The sequence below is a fragment of the Borostomias antarcticus genome, assembly GCF_949987555.1.
Source record: "Borostomias antarcticus genome assembly, chromosome: 16".
Classification (NCBI taxonomy): domain Eukaryota; kingdom Metazoa; phylum Chordata; class Actinopteri; order Stomiiformes; family Stomiidae; genus Borostomias; species Borostomias antarcticus.
The window spans coordinates 15467285-15485950 of NC_140249.1; the positions used below are offsets into that span (position 1 = coordinate 15467285).

Here is an 18666-nt window from a genome sequence, read left to right on the forward strand (position 1 = left end):
TCTACATAATAATAATAATAATATATTTTATTTGTAGTACATTACATTCCGAGAAATCTCAAAGTGCTATAAAACAGGTTAAAGGTATAATATGTAGTATGTGGATTAGTTCCCCCATCTAGTGTCTAAAGATAAGAACTGCAACACAACGTATTGGTTGCCAAAATGCCAGAGAATGCACTGTTTCAGTCATACTGTGATAAGATCTTCACTCCGAGAGGAACATAACGTTACACTAATCAGTAATCACAATCAAGTATTTCAGAGTTCCATGTAATAAGTTACGTTAGATGCTGTAGAGTGGAGATAACGTTAGGTCTGGCTATGCAGATTCCAAGAAAGATAACCATAGCTAGTAGCTAGCTTACCGGTCTATTAGAAAAGTAGCCATGTCACCATGCGACTTTATCCCATGAAACTCCATAAACTCCGTCTAACGAGCAAAGGCTGGCACGATATTTATCCGACTTTTGCTCCTTCTTCGGTCACTGAGCTTTTGAGATTCGTATCGCACGGTTCGCCGGGGCTCAGGCGGAGAAGCAGGACGACGAAACCCGGCCATTTTACAAAAAGTCATTCCCTTACAGACAACCGCGCAAGTGCCTTAAAGTGACAGTAACACTCCAATACACATACTGTATACATCTCTGGTAGCATGGCAAGTGGAAGCATTATTAACCATGTTACACCCTCCCCCTCTGAATTCCACTTGCCCTAACAAAACAAAAACAAAAAAATGAGGCATGCAAAGCCTTGCAATTAAATGTCACCAAACATTCCCGTCCTTAGAACCATTCCACACCAGAATGAGGGATGTACAATTAAATCCCCAGATAAACATGCCTATTACATGTTAAGTACACTTGGTAACACTAAAGATCGCCCCCAATGAAAATAAAAAAGACCAAAACTCGAGAAAAAAAAAAAAAACTTTCAAGATACCCGGTATTCACTCTAAAAACCCGGTATAACCTACACTCTAAAATGTGACCTTCAAGAAACTCACACCCATACCCCACCCGTGACATAGTACGTCTACCAGTCACCATTACCTGGCAGTCAGGCACAGAAGACGGGGAGACGGTCACAACAAAGTCACCAACACCATGAGGTCGTACTAAGTCACAAGTAAGAGGTGGGTGATAGACAGGATCTGAATCACAGTGTGTAAAGTCAGCGTCCATGCGTGAGGCAGAGCACGAGCCCTCGTGCCCGATGTCGGAGTCCACCACCTGGGGCCCATTACCCACAGATTCCTCCGCGGGAACGTTAGTCAACAGGCCAGAACCAGGTGCCAACCCACGTCCCACACTTGACCTGCACTCTTCCTCCATGTGATCCGATCTCCCATCAACTGACACATCACTAATCAGCTCCGACACCCACACACTTGTTCTCTCCTCAGCATCCATCCCATCAGTAGTTGTATAACTTTCATCAACACTGGCCACTTCATCAAATGTCCGCTCAGGTGTATCGAGCAGTGGCAAGAAGTTAACTGGCATGATGAGGTTGCGGTGCACAGTCTTCACGTAGCCAGTGGAAGTGTTGCGGATCCTGTATGTATGAATGTCACTGTTCTTCACCGTTACAACATACAGGGTATTCTCCCATCTGTCTGCAAGCTTTCTTCTGCCACGTTCCCCCTTATTCGCCAGCAGCACACGATCGCCGACCTCCACAGGGGCCCCTCTCACCTTCCTATTGTATAGGTCCGCATGCCTCCTCAGCTGTCTGTCTGCTGTAGCCTGTGCAGCCTTTATAGCTTCCTGCAGGTCCCTCCTGAGGGACTGGACGAACACGTCGTAGTCCACAACCTCTGGGTCATGCAGCACCTCTCCGAACAGCATATCAACCGGCAAGCGCGGTGTTCTCCCGAACATCAGCTGGAATGGAGCGTGCCCAGTGGTCTCATGGATGGTACTGTTATAGGCAAATGTCAGAGACTTGAGCATTTGAGGCCACTTTTGTTTTGTTCTAGCTGGCAAGGCCCGGATCATGTTGCCCAATGTCCTATTGAATCTCTCGACGCCACCGTTGCCCATTGGGTGGTAGGGAGTTGTGTGAGACTTCTGTACCCCAGCCACACTCAGGAGTTCTGCAATGAGATTGCTCTCAAAGTTGGCTCCTTGGTCAGAATGAATGCGACGAGGGAAGCCATAGACACAGAAGATGTTGTTCCACAGTTGATGAGCAACGGCTTTTGCTGACTGATTGGGGCACAAGAAGGCATGGGCCAACTTGGTAAAATGATCCGTGACGACAAGTACATCAAGTGACTTATTAGAAGCATCCTCAGCACACCAGAAATCCACACAGACTAACTCGAGGGGTTCAGTGGTGATGATGCTTTCCAATGGAGCTCTCGCCTCGGGTTCTGGGGCTTTGCTGAACACACATCTTCGACAACACTTGACATAGTGCTTAACATCAGCCTCTAGTCCTTGCCAGAAGAACCTCCGTCTTGTTAACCACAGCGTCCGTTGCTGACCTTGATGTCCGGCCTCATCATGGACACCCTTCAAGACCGCTGGCTTCAGTGAGGCAGGCACCACATATTGGTAGGACTTCCTTTTGGATACTGGATCCTTTGACACATGATATAGCACTCCCATTCGCAGGGACAACTTCTCCCATGCCTTAAGCAGTCTCACAGACCCCAAAGGCTCGTGGCCACGTTCCCTTCTAGAGGGCCTCCGACCCCTCTCCACGTAGAATATTACCCTCGCTAACACATCATCCTGCTGTTGTTTTGACATGAGGTCCTCCTGCGACAATGCACCAACTTCAGCCACCTCAGCTGGTACTAATGACTGAGGAAACTGTGGCAGCAAGAGTGCACGGCTCTGGAGCCCAGACTCCCCATGAGTGTGGGAAGTCAAAACAGCAGACACCTGATCACTTGACAAGGATCCATGCAGGGAGGAGACGGTGACTTGACAATTGACAGCTAAGTCAACCTCCCCAGTCTCTGCAGTCAAAGAGTGGCTCTCCAGATCCGCCTCACATGGATGGTTGGACCATCGAAAAACATCCTGCACCCTTTCGGCTTGCACTCCAGCTGCCTCATCCAACAGTTCCCTGTAAGGGACTCTCGTGAGCCTGTGGAGGGCACTGGGCTTAGCAAAGGGCTGCCTGCTCAACGCATCTGCCACCACGTTCCTGGGCCCCGGGATATACTTGATGTCAAACTCAAACGGGGCCAACTTGGCAACCCACCTTTGCTCACATGCATCCAGTTTGGGTTTGGACAGGATATAAGTCAGTGGGTTGTTATCTGTCCAGACCGTGAATGGGCATCCTTTCAGCCAATGGCTAAACTTATCACAAACCGCCCAACGTAAAGCAAAAAATTCCAGCCTATGAGCAGGATATTTTGACTGTGCATAGGTCAGTGATTTACTTGCAAAAGCCACAGGTCTGGCCTTGTCCCCACCTTCAGGCACCTGAGAGAGCACGGCTCCCAAATCATTGCTCGATGCATCCACAGACAACAGAAATGGCTTGTTAAAGTCTGGGTGAGCCAGGAGGACCTGATCAAGGAGAGCTTTCTTTAGATGATTGAAGGCCTCACTGCATTCATCCGTCCAATCTGATGCCGAGAGCTTTCTCATGCCATGCCGTTTCGCTCTCCCTTTCCCATGGCGCGGAGTCTTGGGTCCGGTGGTCAACCCAAACAGAGGCTTGGCAATGGCTGAGCAGCCCTCTATAAACTGTTGATAATAGACCACCATGCCAAGAAAGGACCTGATCTTGGACTGAGAGGGTACATTTGAGTTATCCTCCATGAGATCCCCTTCTGTCATTTCAGTGATAGCTCGGACCTTCTCAGCATCTGTAGCAATACCAGCTTCACTGATGACATGGCCCAGGAATCTCACAGATTTCTCCATGAAGTGGCATTTCTTTGGAGCCAGTTTAAGATTGTGCTGCTTCAAACGACCAAAAACCATCTCCAAACGCTGCAACCCCACCTCTTCACTGGGCGCGAAGACTAACACATCGTCGAGGTAGCAGAGGAGGCTTAGGAAATTCTGGTCCCCAAAGATGCTCAGCATCATTCTCATAAACGTGGCCGGGCTATTACACAGACCCTGAGGAAGCCGGTTGTACTCATAGAGTCCAAAAGGTGAGGTGAAAGCCGTGAACTTTCGGTCTTCCTCATGTACCTCCACGTTGTAATAGCCAGATGTCAAGTCCATCGTTGAGAAAAAGGCGTTCCCCCCCAAGGCCGCAAGAGCATCCGCCTGGTGTGGCAGAGGGTGATTATCGTGCGTGCGTTGAGCCACTAAAATCCCCTGACTTTTTCCAGATGAGTACAAGTGGGGAGGCAAACTCACTATTGCTCTTCTTGATTATCTCACACTCCTCCATCTCATCCAAAGCCTGTCTGAGTTTGTCATACTGAGTAGGAGACAACCGTCGATAAGGCAACCTGAAAGGTCTGTTGTCACTCAGTCTGATCCTATGCACAAATCCCACAGCTTTCCCACAATCCAGCTTGTGCCTTGAGAAGATTGACTCGTAGCGTGCTATAAGTTGCACCAACTGGGCTCTACCCTCAGGTGACAATTGAGGTGAGTCGACATCTATGTCCCCAAGCCCCAGCATTTGCAGCACTTCACTACCTGCTCCACCGCACTCAGGCCCACTGGCAATGGTCAAGCTGTCGGCACTAGTATTGTCACCCTCTGAGTTGCCATCCATCTTCTGCACCTGTTGCTGTAGAGTGGGGGAAGGGACTGCTGAGTCCACCAGCTCGTCCATGTCAAAGTCCTCCAATGCCATACATGGGAATGCGTCAGCCACTTTGGTATTTCGTCTCAATGTCACTGGTCGCGGTAACGGGTTCACAATCTTCACTGAGAGCCATCCATCATTTCTCAAGATTGCCACGGTTCTCCCTATGAGAATGTTCCTAGGCCTTGAGCGAGCACTTGTGGGTTCGATGACAACAGCACTACCAGCTGAAACACCCTGAGTGTTCTTCAGCCGTGCCCAAACTAAGTGCTCCTGCATCGGCTCTAAAGTCACTGCCCGCTTCAACCTCAACGTCCCCACTAAGTCCACCTCTCCACATTGGCCAGAAGAGAGAAAAAGCGCCCCTCATCATCAGTACACCCTGTAGACTGTGTCTCAAAAAAGTTGCTGGTCCTCATCACACGTATGAGATGTTTGATAAAGTTGCTGCCAATAATCAATTCATCACTTTGGCCATCCACAACTAAGACAGGGACAGAGGCTTTATGGCCATACACTGTCAGCATCAATTCACACACTCCCACAGGCCTGGTCCTCAAACCCCCACATCCAACCAGCACCACATCAACCTGGTTGAGTGAGCCGCTCGATAACACACCAGCTTCCTGTAGGCGTGGCACCACCGCTGAGCTCAGTGTGCAGGCCATAGATCCGCTATCAACCATTGCCCTCACCTCCATCACTTCATTTATAGCAACACATGTATAGACTAGATTGTCGTTAGAAGCCACTCTCTGTATGTTCTGATAGACTACTTTCACACCAAGCCCTGCAGAATCACACACACTCGTATATACAGATTCCACATCCTCGTCACAGTTAGTCAGGGGGACATCGTTAGGCCCATCGCTTGTCCCCTCTCCGCGTGGGCCATCTAGTTTCCCTGCTGGTTGGCTGAACCCTGCTGGGTGAGCCCTGCTGGCTGGGGAACCTGTTCCTGGGATGCAACGCGCGGACATGCTATGCGTGTATGACCAGGAGCATAGCAGAGGAAGCACAGATGATCAGCTCGACAGTGTTCTACTGTACGGTGGTTGGCGTCCCCACACACTGAGCAAGGCAGGGATGGGTTTACTCTTCTCCCGAACCGTTGCTGCGGACGAGGACCAGGGGTGTTCACGATCTGTTGTGGGCGCTGTTCCAGCACACTCTCCAGCAAAGCAATAACCCGAGCCAAAGATTCAGATGAGCTGTGCGGAGTTGTCGACAATGAAGCAGGTGTGTGTTCAATGGCTGACTCTGGCTTAACTGCTGGAGAGGACACTACCTGACTCAGAGTAGAGACCACAGGTAGGCGTGAGAGATTTCCAGCTTTGCTCTCCCTACGATGTTCCTCCAGCCTCTCATGTACATCCCCAGCAGTCCACTGATGCAGGGGTTTGCACTTGAAAATCAAACGCAATTCAGGATCAGGGCAGTGTCTGATGAACATAACAGACACCTCACGAGCAGGATCCTCTAGCGTTTTACCCTGTCTCCTCATACAGTCCTCTACCACATCAATGGCCCTATTCAGTCTGATCCAATAGTCAAACTGGGTTTCACTAGTCAGCGGCAAAGTCGCATAAAAGTCTGCTAAAGGCATGTCAGAGTACACCGTATCACTGAAATGTTGCTTCAAAATGTCAAAGATGGGACTCGGGCCTTGGCTCAAATCAATTTTAGAGTCACTACGTAACCCAACACGGACAACATCTCGTGCTCGTCCCACAAGCTTACCCATCACTTCATCAGACTGCTCTTTAGCACCGAAACCCTTCTTGCGCATGTAGGCCAACATCCACCCCTCCCACTCCTGCACTGTACACTTCTCAGAACCATCCCCTCTAAAACACCCTGGTTCCTTTACATCAGATTTCAGCACCAGACTCATGCCTGAAATGTCACTCATTTTCAGTTCCCCCATCCCGCTGTTATTCTGAGGACCCACCCCATCACCCTTAGCCGCTCACAGGCATGACACAATGCTCTCACCAATAGAACGACCCACCTGCTCAACAATACCCGCCAGTAACTCAACAGAAACCTCCCTGTTGCCTGGAGGTAAAACTGGCTCAGAAGCATCAGCTTGGTCTTCAAACTCACCAGTGGTGTGTGCCTGTTGTGTAGTGGAACTTGGCAGTGGGGTAGAGGTAATGGGTTGGATTATGGCAGCCCCATCCACTGACCCAGGAGAACCAAACGTAAGAACACCCCTACACCTGCCAAAATCTCTTAGCCCAGTAAAACTATCCATTATGAATCAGCCCACAAAATACAAGTGAGGTAATCAGAAGAAAACAACTGAAATAACAAGCATTGGACAATAGGCTATACTGTAGAAAGTGCCCCATCAAAATTAATTAAACAAATGAAATAAACTTTTACATTAACCTGAGCTTGAATGCAATTCCCCAGTAAAACTGTTCAAATAATCACAGTAAAAAAAAAAAAACTCTTGTACCAATATTAGTCAAGACAAAATCTTCCCCAAATCTCTCAGTCAGAAAATGTCTCTATGCAGCATGAACTGCAGTACTCTACTACCACCGTGTGGCCGACACGGACATTAGAACAAGAACGAAAACGTTCTCCAAAAGTAAAGAATCGACAGAAGTAATCAAAATCACGGTACAAAAAAAACGATTTTGTTTGCAGTATATCCAATAATTGACTATTAATATCCTCTATGTAGCCTAGACATACATATTCGCACAGACTGAACGTTTCTTAACAAGCTACAGTAGGCTGCTAGTAACGATACCACATGGAAAGACAGCCCCGGCGATTCTTGTCTGCTTGTGTTGCGTCGGTAGTCCTTTTCACCAACGTCCAGCATGAACAAGATATTGTTACGGGCTGGCTAACCTCTAGATAACGTTACCTTATGAGTATTCAGTTTCTCCTATAATTGTAACAAGAACCCCTGTCAGGCTAAAACAATGTATTTATTTTTAAATCAAAACTTAGGACTTTAATATCACTGACGTTTTGTAGCATAAGTTAATGGGAATTTAATATGGTGAAAATTAGCACCACGTCTAGCACAGACTGGGTTTGACAAAACTATAGCTAGCTAATAGCCCATCGGCTAGTATGCTGACACTAACGGTCGTTAGTTGTGAGGGGGCTGTGATGTTCCATTCAATTAAATCTCTGGTGGGCAGCTAATGTATGATAATGTAATGGCTGCTGCTATCCTAATGTTACAGGATGATAGAAGCCATCTTAACAGTTTGCTAGCTAGCCAGCTTATATCACCAGTTGATAATTTGCCACAATGGACAGACAAGTGATGTTAGCTAGGGTAACGTTAGCTAGCACCAACCTAGCTGGTTTTCATGTGGCTAATGCCTAATGTTAGCTACTTAGTTTACCAGTAACTAGCTAACCTAGCTAACGCTAACGTTACTTACAGTTGCGGAGAAAGAGCTCCTGATATCCCTCATCCTCTTCGGAGGGGGAGGCGACATTGTGGTGGATGTACCTAAACGGCTGTCAGAATCACAACTGTATGGCTTGCTGTCACCGTCTGTAAGGCTGTTGGTCTTCATATCCAGCGAAAATGCAACAATCTATCTCAGTCAAATGAGCCAATCAAATGTGAGTTTAAAAAATATTTAAAAAATACTGGGATGGCACATTCACAGTGGAGGAAAGGGGTAGGCTAACGGTCTAATGTAACCACAAACATAATGCAAACTAACTCACTCAATGGTATGGCCAATTCTGTCCTTGCAAAGTATGGGAAGGCCATCTAAATGATCTAATATAACTGCACTCCAAAGATAATGCGAACAAGGTTGCTTAAAAGTTGGTAGGGACAATTTGGGCCTCCCAAAATGTTGGTAGGGACATGTCCCGACCGTCCATACGCAAACCTACGCCCTTGCTTGAATTCAACTCTGAGTGACATGGGGAGCCAGTGGAGTGACTTTAGGATGGGGGTGGTGTGGTCATATTTGCGCACCCTCATCAGGATCCTAGCAGCGCTGTTCTGTCACCATAGACACAGCCTACGCTTTCTCCCATGTCATTTGACACTAGCATAGCAAAGAGTTCAGAAGAGCATAGCCGTCCATAAAGAGTTTCAGATGCTTGGTCGGAGATCTGTGATAAGGTATCGCGAGATTAGCTAACTTGCATCAAATACTTTTCTTTTTTTTGTAGCAATTCTGCGGGGTAATAGGGTTGAAATGTTTCACCATAGAGTGACTTTTTTCCCGTGTTCCCCGTTATTTCAATTAAATTAAATGAATGGTGCATACAGATTTACAGACTAGGCTAAGCCAAACCGTTAACAACATCAGGTAGGCCTATTGATTGACACTGGTGACGCAAACGGCATCGCTATTATGACGTCATGATAGTGGACATTCCATGATCATGGTCTAACTTGACATGCAGACATTATGATCATATGACCTCCCAGATCTACAGCTCATGGTAGGTTCTGTATGTATTTGAATAAGACATCAGTAAATCAGAAAGAAAAATATACTAGTGATATGAGGAAATGTCTGGGATGAATAATGACAATAAAAAAGAAAGAAGAAAATATGAAATTGCAGAAATACTTAATTGTAGACTCATTTAGTCTACCTTGAGTTAAAATGTTTGATGATCAGCCTTAGTGTGAAATGGCAAATGACAGATCTAACATGGCATCAGAATGTTCTAGTGAAAATCATGTCTGTTTTAATGAATGTAGAATAGTTCAGGATGAAGAGAAAGCGCAAAGCTCAATTAAAGGACGATGGCGAAGGTCCATCTAAAAAGCCTCGGATAACAGAGACAGAGGCTCGCCCTGACTGGCCCGTAGCTAGGAAGCTGAAGGACATTGGAAACTGTATCCCGCGGAGGTTGATTAAGATCAAAGTGAGTCTGAACGAAGAAGAACTTGCATGTTTAGATTAAAACAAATGTAAAGCAAATATGTATTATCAGTCAGAGGAGTTCATTTGTTTAATAGTATTGAAAAGGAAATTAAAATGTGTAATATGCTACGCTAATTACATGACTAACAAATATAAAACTGAAGAAATATAAAACTGAAGTATCAACACTAATGTGTATATTTATTTTTGTTTTAATTAAAACAAACATTAAAATATACCTGTGCAGACCAGAGCAATGGCCATGATCCAGCTTCTGCAGCGTCCCCTCAGGGAGAACCAGACCATCTTGCCTCCCCTCAGGGAGAACCAGGCCAAGAGAGGTCAAAAGAGGGCCAGGGAGGAGGAGAACAAACCCCTCAAATGCTCCAAAAAGAGAAAGAGAGGCTCTGTCCCCACAAACCAGAGCTCAGACCAGCCATCCCAGGCCCAGCGCAACCCGCCATGCACAGGTAGGACCTCAACCATCCATGACCCTCACATGTTGAGAGACTCATCCATCCTGGTCTCTCCATGAGTAGATGATCAATGTGAGGTCACATGACAGTGGTTGAAGGGGAGATTGAGTGATCTTGGGAGGTGTGTCTTGCAGACGGGTTCACCTCCCGCTACTCTGTGGGGAAGCTGCTGGGCGAAGGCGGGTTTGGATCCGTCTACGCAGGAACGCGCACGGCAGACGGCAAACAGGTTCACCCTCTCCTCCTCTGCATTTCTGCTCACCCCCCTGCCCCAAACACACCACACCACGGCTTTTGTGTTTAAACGAGGTGTCCAAGTGTCAAAACCATTTGCTAAATAACAACAGATTTAGTCCCTTTGCAAATAAGTTGTTTCATTAATTAACATACCTGGAAATACTGTACATCTAGTATGTCCTGGCCTGAAGAAGTCAGCAGAAATGTAAAAGAGTCCCTACTGGGTAACTGGTCAGTATGGCCCATTAGATTTGGGCTGAATATTCAAATATGTGCCCCTCCTCCTCCCGTCGACCAGGTGGCCATTAAATACGTTCCTAAGCAGAGATCGGAGCGCTACATCAGAATCGTAAGTATGGTCACTGTACAGTATATTTTTGCGTATAGCACCATAACAAGAACCAGTTGGCAATTTAAATTCTTCTCCAAGCAAATATATGCTGGAGTTCCACCTACAGAAGTAGGTTCCACCTATACATCTTCAAATGCACACTGTAGCTTCTAAGGGATCAATCCATAAGTAGACCCCCATCTCCCATCACCTCACCCCTCACCTGGTCCACCACCTCTCAACCGTCCCTCCACCTCCCCCCTCACCTGTCACCCCTACTCCCCCCCCCCATAGCCTGGAGCATCACGCAGACTGCCCCTGGAGGTGGCCCTCATGCAGATCGTGAGCGAGCCTCCCAGCTGCGAGAACGTGCTGGAGCTCATTGAGTGGTTCGAGCAGCCCAAGATGTTCATCCTGATCCTGGAGAGGCCGATCCCATGCATGGACCTGTCTGAGTACACCAAGCAGACAGGGGGCCGGGTGGACGAACACCTCGCCAAGACCATCATGAAGCAGGTGGTGCTGGCGGTGCGTCACTGCCGTGACCGCCGTGTCCTCCACCGGGACGTGAAGATGGAGAACCTCCTCATTAACATCGACACCATGAAGGTCAAGCTCATCGACTTTGGCTGTGGGGATCGGCTGAAGAATGGACGCTACCGAGAGTTTTGGGGTGAGGGAAGCAGGAGACTGAACGGTGTTGGACTGATGCACCATGGACATAGGGATATGGCATAATCACTCTCTCTCTCCGTCTCTCTCTTTCAGGCACTGAGAACTTCTACCCACCTGAGTGGGTTCTGAATGGAAAATACCACGGCCGCGAAGCCACTGTCTGGTCCCTGGGAGTCCTGCTTTTTCACCTGGTGTGTGGGGATCTGCCATTCAAGACAGAGGATGAGATTGTGGCTGGACGCTTGAGCTTCCAGAAAGAGATGTCCAAATGTAAGAGTTGCTTGAAGGAGAGCTTAGATGTCTCTTTTTGAACAGTATGGAACAGCGTAAACTAAGCAAATGCCAAGCTTACGTTGTATCAATACAGATAGTATATCATAGAACTGAAAACCGGGCAATCCCATGTTGGTTTCAAACATCATCTCTCTAATGTTTGATCCTGTAGCTTGCAAGGAACTGATTAGGTGGTGCCTGGCTCCAAACCCAGTCAGGAGGCCAGACTTGGAGCAGATACTCCTACATGACTGGCTCTCAGATGTGTCAAGCCCATAGATTTAGGTACAATACTGTCAAGGTAATATAGATAGGAATGGTAGAGGTGTGTAAGCTACATCACTGTGTGTTAAATTTGGTCATATCTGTGTGTATGCATGTGTGTGTGTGTGTGTGTGTGTGTGTGTGTGTTTGCACATGTATGTGTGCATGTGTCTCTGTGTGTGCATGTGTCTGTGTGTTTGTGCATGTGTGCGTGTGCGTCTCCCAGACTGGATCTTGGCCAGGCGAAGCTGGGAGTTTTGTTGAGGCATGGCTGATAACGGAGCGGACAGACAGCAACACACACTTCATCTGCTCTATATCTCAGTCTTACCCTCCACTCCACATGTTATAATAGCACTAGCAGTATTTATAGTAGTCTATAGTCGTTTTTATATTAATAGTAGTTAGTAGTTATAGTAGTGCTAGCAATAGTTGTATTAGTAGCTTAGTACTAGCAGTAGTACTGTATTTATAGTAGTAGCCTAGTTTTTATATAGTAGTTGGTCATTATAGTAGTACTATCAGAAGTTGTATTAAGTAGTTAGTTTAGATTTTACTAGTTTAGATTTTACATGCGCAATGCAGATTCACACAAAAACGACACGAGGAACACCAACTTCCGTTGCTGAGATCACGCGATTTCCTGTCAACTGTGAAGGTACCTCTTGTGGAGGTCAGCCATGTTTTCTGCAGCTTGGTCCCCCTGCTAGCAGAGGTAGAGCTTTGAGACACCAGGAACACACAGAGCAGACGTGTGGAACCAGCAGGTCAGGGGCCATGCACTCAAAAATGTACCTTCATGCGCAGATATAATTTTGGCACAAAATTAACTCCTTACATCCCTGCCCTTACTGTAGTTCTCCTTATCAATTTTTTTTCAAATAGTTTTTTTCTTTCCTTTCATTTATCATGTATTGTATTTTATTAATTAAAAGTATTTCTGCTTAATTTATTGTGGCAGTTGTTTTATTATAAAACACTCTTTAGTTGGGAATGTTTGAAACTGACTTCTGTCAATATACAGTAACGGTTCAAGCAGGAGACATGAACATCAGTGAACATGACCACAACCAATCCCATGAATGCTGTTAGCAGCTGTTAGCCGCATAGCAGTAGCAGGTCTTAGATTTGAATCTTAAAGATACACCGAAAGGGAAGTTGGAGAAGATCTTGCTTCCGTACTTTGACGTATTTCCGCCTGAAACGGGCTGCAAGGGCGGGACATACGTTTAGATGAATTTCATTGGATCGTTATCGAGCGGGCGGGATATTCAACACTTGAGGCTGCAGAGTAGTTGACGTTTTGATTGACAGGGTGGATGTCGTGAGATTATTGGCCTAAAATCTAAGGTACCTGGTGTCGTAATTGAAGAAATTATATACTTTGATATAAGATTACAACAAAAGTATAGTTTTGTATTTTTTTGGCATACATCGTTGAATAGGTGAACACTATGACCAATTATGTGAACCAAAATGGGACAGAATGCTTTTTTCATTTATGTGCGACTAAGAAGTAGCCTATAATTATAGAAGATCAGTATTCAGTCTTAGGGACCGACAGCAGGAGAGTGTCGTTTGAACGCAAACGATTGGTATGGCACTGTTTGTGAGTATAAAGACAAGAGCCTTGACCAGTACCATGCTGACCCCTCTCTTACACGAGTTGGATCAGAACCCAGATGTGACCCAGTTCCCCAGACCCTACATGAACATGAGCTGGACCAGAACTGAGATGTAACCCAGTTCCCCAGACCCTACATGGACATGAGCTGGACCAGAACCCAGAAGACACCTACTGATAAAATGCAAAGTAATTTGTCCATCCAGTCTTTTTTTATTTTTTTATTTAGGCATACTCACGTTTGATTGGCTGAAATAGAGTTATTTTTTTCCAATATTCACTGTATCTGAAGACCAACAGGCAACAGCCTTAACAGGCGGACAGGATTCAGCCGTTGAACAGGCTAGCCACACTAGCCCTGTAAGACGTTTACATCCATCATGCCAGCTCCCCCTCCGAAGAAAATAAGAGACATCAGGAGCAGTTTCTCTTTCCAGACTAGTGCTATTGTAAGTAACATTGGGTTAGCTAGTAAGCTATAGGCAGAAGCCACATGAAAACCAAATAATGCCAATGTTATCTAACATCACCAGTCTTTCCATTGTGGCACATTGTCAACTGATGAGGTTATCTAGCGAACTGTTATCTCGTTAGCTAGCTTCTATCACCCTACAGTGTAGCCTACGTTCAGGTTCAGGTGCAGTAACGTTACCTACAACGGCTCTCACGGGCTGGCTAGATATGAATATTCAATGTCTCCTAAAATTGGAGTAACAACCCCCGTCAGTCCAAAAATAAATATTAGTGTTATTGCCAAAACTGGAAGACTTTAATATCGCTAACGTTTTAGCATAAGTGAATGGAGTTTAATATGGCGGAAATTAGCATCACGGGTAGCGCGGACAATTCCTGGCTTTGACACAGCTAGTTGTAGCCCATCGGCTAGTAGGCTATTCATTGCTGAGTAGCGAGGACGTCGTGATGTCTCATTCAAAGCTCAGCCAGCAGGGTCTACATAAGTAAATATAGCGAATGTATAAGAATGTAATAACCTGGCTGCTATCCTAATGAATTATGCGATCGCATAATCGCGTTTTTCTGGAGGGACTGATCAATAGGCCTACCTGATGTTGTTAACGGTTTGGCTTAGCCTAGTCGGCAAATCTGTATGCACCATTCATTTAATTTAATTGAAATAACGGGGAACACTAAAAAAAGTCACTCTATGGTGAAACATCTCTAGGGTGCTGCTGTGTTCCTCCACTCTCTCTAGGGTGCTGCTGTGTTCCTCCACTCTCTCTAGGCTGTTGTGCTTCTTCACTCTCTCCAGACTGCTGCTTTTTTTCCTACATAACAATGATTTAAGTAAAATTGTGATTTTCATGCGATTCTTAGACTGACATTCAACTATGAATTGAAATATCTGTCTATTAGGGATGTCACAATACCAGACATTGGTTGTGAATACCAGCAGTGACATTCCACGATCCTCCATGTACTTCAACATACACTACTTTTTTTAAATTTATTTTTTAAACACCCTCCAGCCGATAGCCTACTGTGAAAGGAAAGTTATGAGATTTCAGTTCGCAAATAAAGCTAATAACTGTAAGAAAACAGGCTAGACAGGGGCTTTCATCAAAATAAACAGACCTGAGTACCTCTAATAATGCGAGATGGACAAGCCATCATCCCATCATTGGTGTAAACTGTAAAGGCGCAGATTATGCAAGGGTCACATAATTTTAGAAAGAGCGCATTTTCACCGCGATAATCACTGAACTCGCTGAACTACTTCCCACATTTTTCTGCTTCAAGTTTTAATGTTTTTCACCTCGTTTGTAGGGTTGCCACCTTCAATGGGGAAAAATAAGGGACACCTTGCCAGCAGTCCCATGCTCACGGAACACAAATCAAGCAGGGGTCTGGTGGTCCTCCCCCATGAGATTATGAGTGTCAGACATCTCATTTCCTGCATTCTAGTGAATTGCACCAATTTATGTTTAATGCATCAAGTTCAAAGTCCTCTGCTATTCTCATCATGAATGGAGGAAATAAATAGCCAATAAGAGTAGGCTAAAGCACAGCTGCATCGATTATATTAAGATCAAATCAATAAACATCAGATCATAGACATGGGCAAAATGTTTGGTCTGATAAACTTGGAAATAGCAAATGACCTGGACGACCACAGAGACCAGTCATCGGGGGTTGTTTATAAGTTCCAATGCTGCCTTTTAAGGCTGCCTTCAATCATGACGTTGGTCTATACGTCTACCTGGTCTAGGCGCTCTCGCATAGGCTATGGTTTTGTTATTTCTCGTATCATCCCAAGCATGTGAAGACGTAGTGTAGGCTATATGCATTAGAGTGGTGTGTGTACGAAATTACAGGACAGGTTCTTGCATTTTTCGCATATTCTCGCAATATTCGCAAGTTCCCGCAACTTCAGAAAATCCCCGCATTTTCAACGCATAAAATCACATAAAATCCCCGCATATTCCATTGCATAATCAAGGATTTTTGCCTGCGTTTTTCTGGAGGGACTGATTGATTGACACTGGTGACGCAAACTGCATGGCTATTATGATGTCATGATAGTGGACATTCCATGATCATGGTCTAACTTGACATGCACACGTTATGATCATATGACCTCCCAGATCTACAGCTCATGGTAGGTTCTGTATGTATTTGAATAAGACATCAGTAAATCAGAAAGAAAAATATACTAGTGATATGAGGAAATGTCTGGGATGAATAATGACAGTAAAAAAAGAAAGAAGAAAATATGAAATTGCAGAAATACTTAATTGTAGACTCCTTTAGTCTACCTTGAGTTAAAATGTTTGATGATCAGCCTTAGTGTGAAATGGCAAATGACAGATCTAACATGGCATCAGAATGTTCTAGTGAAAATCATGTCTGTTTTAATGAATGTAGAATAGTTCAGGATGAAGAGAAAGCGCAAAGCTCAATTAAAGGACGATGGCGAAGGTCCATCTAAAAAGCCTCGGATAACAGAGACAGAGGCTCGCCCTGACTGGCCCGTAGCTAGGAAGCTGAAGGACATTGGAAACTGTATCCCGCGGAGGTTGATTAAGATCAAAGTGAGTGAACGAAGAAGAACTTGCATGTTTAGATTAAAACAAATGTAAAGCAAATATGTATTATCAGTCAGAGGAGTTCATTTGTTTAATAGTATTGAAAAGGAAATTAAAATGTGTAATATGCTACGCTAATTACATGACTAACAAATATAAAACTGAAGAAATATAAAACTGAAGTATCAACACTAATGTGTATATATGAAGTCTCCGACGCAAATTCAGGCGAGGACACGTACGTCACGCCCGGGGTGGTCAGCTGAGGTTAATCAGTCACGCATGACGCCAGCACCAGCTGACTGTAGCTGCCATAACATTGGTCAGCTCACTAGAGCGCATGTATTTAAGCTGTCAAAACATGTCATTGTTCGCGCTTTCCATTACTGCTGGTTGTGCATTGCATGCTCGCTGCTTCCGCGTTCCCTGCTGGCGTCCGCTGCCATTCCTGCTATTGCTCGCTGCTCCGCGTCTTGCTCGCGTTCCGTGCTCATATTGTGATTTGGTGCGTTGCTACCTGCTGCCCGCGGTGCCCTCGCTGCTTCCGCGTTCTCTGCTCTTGCGTCCCTCTCTGCCCGCGTCGTCTCTCCGGTCCGTGGTTTGGGGGTCCGTTTAGTGGCGTCGTGGAGCGCCGGCTTCCGAGGCCGAGGTGCCCGTCTCCCTGTAGCACCGTAGTGCCATCTTGCGTATGGTTGCTCGCATAGCTTGCGTTGGAAGTCCGTTTAGGCATTGCTACGCGCCGGTCACTGGGTTTCATTCATGAGCCGCTGATGTCGGAGGTTGTCCGTGCCTCGTCTGCCGCATTCCTCACTGTCGATGTACGCCGGGTGCATTCTCCATTGAAATGTTTGCGGTTTCGTGCGTGGGCGTGCTATGTGGATTCTCATGTATTTGGTTCATCTAGTCCTCCCCTCGCGGCTCGTTCGTGGATTCGCTGGCTGCATGACAGGCATGCTGCTCGTTGCTCACTAGCTGGCGTTCGTCAGGGTTCCCGTATTGCACGTCGGGGCGTCATTATGTTAGATTGCTGATACTAGCTCATGATTCATTATACTAGCTCGTGATTCTATTACTAGCTCATGATTCTACTACTAGCTCATGATTCTCGCGTTCAATTGTTGCAGCCCGAGGGTTCCTGCTGAACTGCTGCTCTACTCGCTAGCACCCATATTGCGAGTGCCGCCACGCAGCTAGCGTTAGCCGTTCGGTGTGGCTAATGCTAGCTGCGTCCCCATCAATCAATCTAGGCTTGTTGATAGCGCGTTTCATGCCCTGAGGCGGCGCAATGCGCTTTCATGAGGACATGGGAGGTGGGTATACGTCCCACCCCTACAAAGACGAGAGGAATTCTGGTAGGGACCTGACGTTCATGATCGCATCGAAATTGCTTCCGGAGCTACAAACAATGTAAATAAAAATAAATGAGAAATAAATAAATGTAAGTAATGAGATAATGGAACGATACGTATTATAATAATATTAAGGCTGTCTCGCCTGTCTGGTAGGCCTGGCTTGTATGGCCGATTGCTTAGGCATTTACAAACCTCGTTCGGGGACAACAACGGCGATGATGCGCGACGTGCGTTCTCTATCGTCGCTAATATTTTGCGGGGCCCCTCAGTGATCTAGGACACGCTTCTCTTCTGCATAACGGTGCACCGTGTATTTATCGACTATGATCGTTCGTACATTCCGTTAGTCAATAATTCATGCGCTGCTCGCATGGCTGTCCGGGCAGGGGGAAATTCTTTTCCACGCATACTCGTCCCCGGCCTCAACGATCGAATCGCAGACTTGCTTCCCTGTTTGATTTACAGAGTCTGCAGACTGTGCCCGGCTGCGGGCGGCCCTGTCCGGCCTGGTCTGCCTCTTCAGCAGATGGTTCTGGACCAAGCGATGCCTCGTGCCCTACTGTATCCGCTGCCCGATGCATGAGAGCTGGTCTGGCCCGGACTGCATTGACCAATGCGACTGCATGGTCTCTTTTCGCTGCATTCTGCTCCACATTTGATGTACCTTCGTGCCCGCTAGCGTTTCGGTTTATCAGCATTTATTGTCCATCGTGTTGGATCCAGACGGCTGCGGCCTCGACCGGTCGAACGTGTCGTAGCAGGCGTACAAATTC

The 18666-nt window shown here is 46.2% G+C and overlaps 1 protein-coding gene across 1 annotated transcript; it reads left to right on the plus strand.

The window, feature by feature from the left end:
* Positions 1 to 9160: 9160 nt before the first annotated feature.
* LOC311319716 (serine/threonine-protein kinase pim-3-like) lies at positions 9161 to 12137 on the plus strand (the record flags this gene model as incomplete). The annotated part of the gene is made up of 7 exons (XM_084451319.1): positions 9161 to 9186; positions 9939 to 10087; positions 10228 to 10322; positions 10629 to 10679; positions 10956 to 11334; positions 11430 to 11606; positions 12100 to 12137. The coding sequence occupies 7 exons, from the start codon at positions 9161 to 9163 to the stop codon at positions 12135 to 12137; spliced, it is 915 nt and encodes a 304-aa protein (XP_084307445.1).
* Positions 12138 to 18666: the final 6529 nt, after the last annotated feature.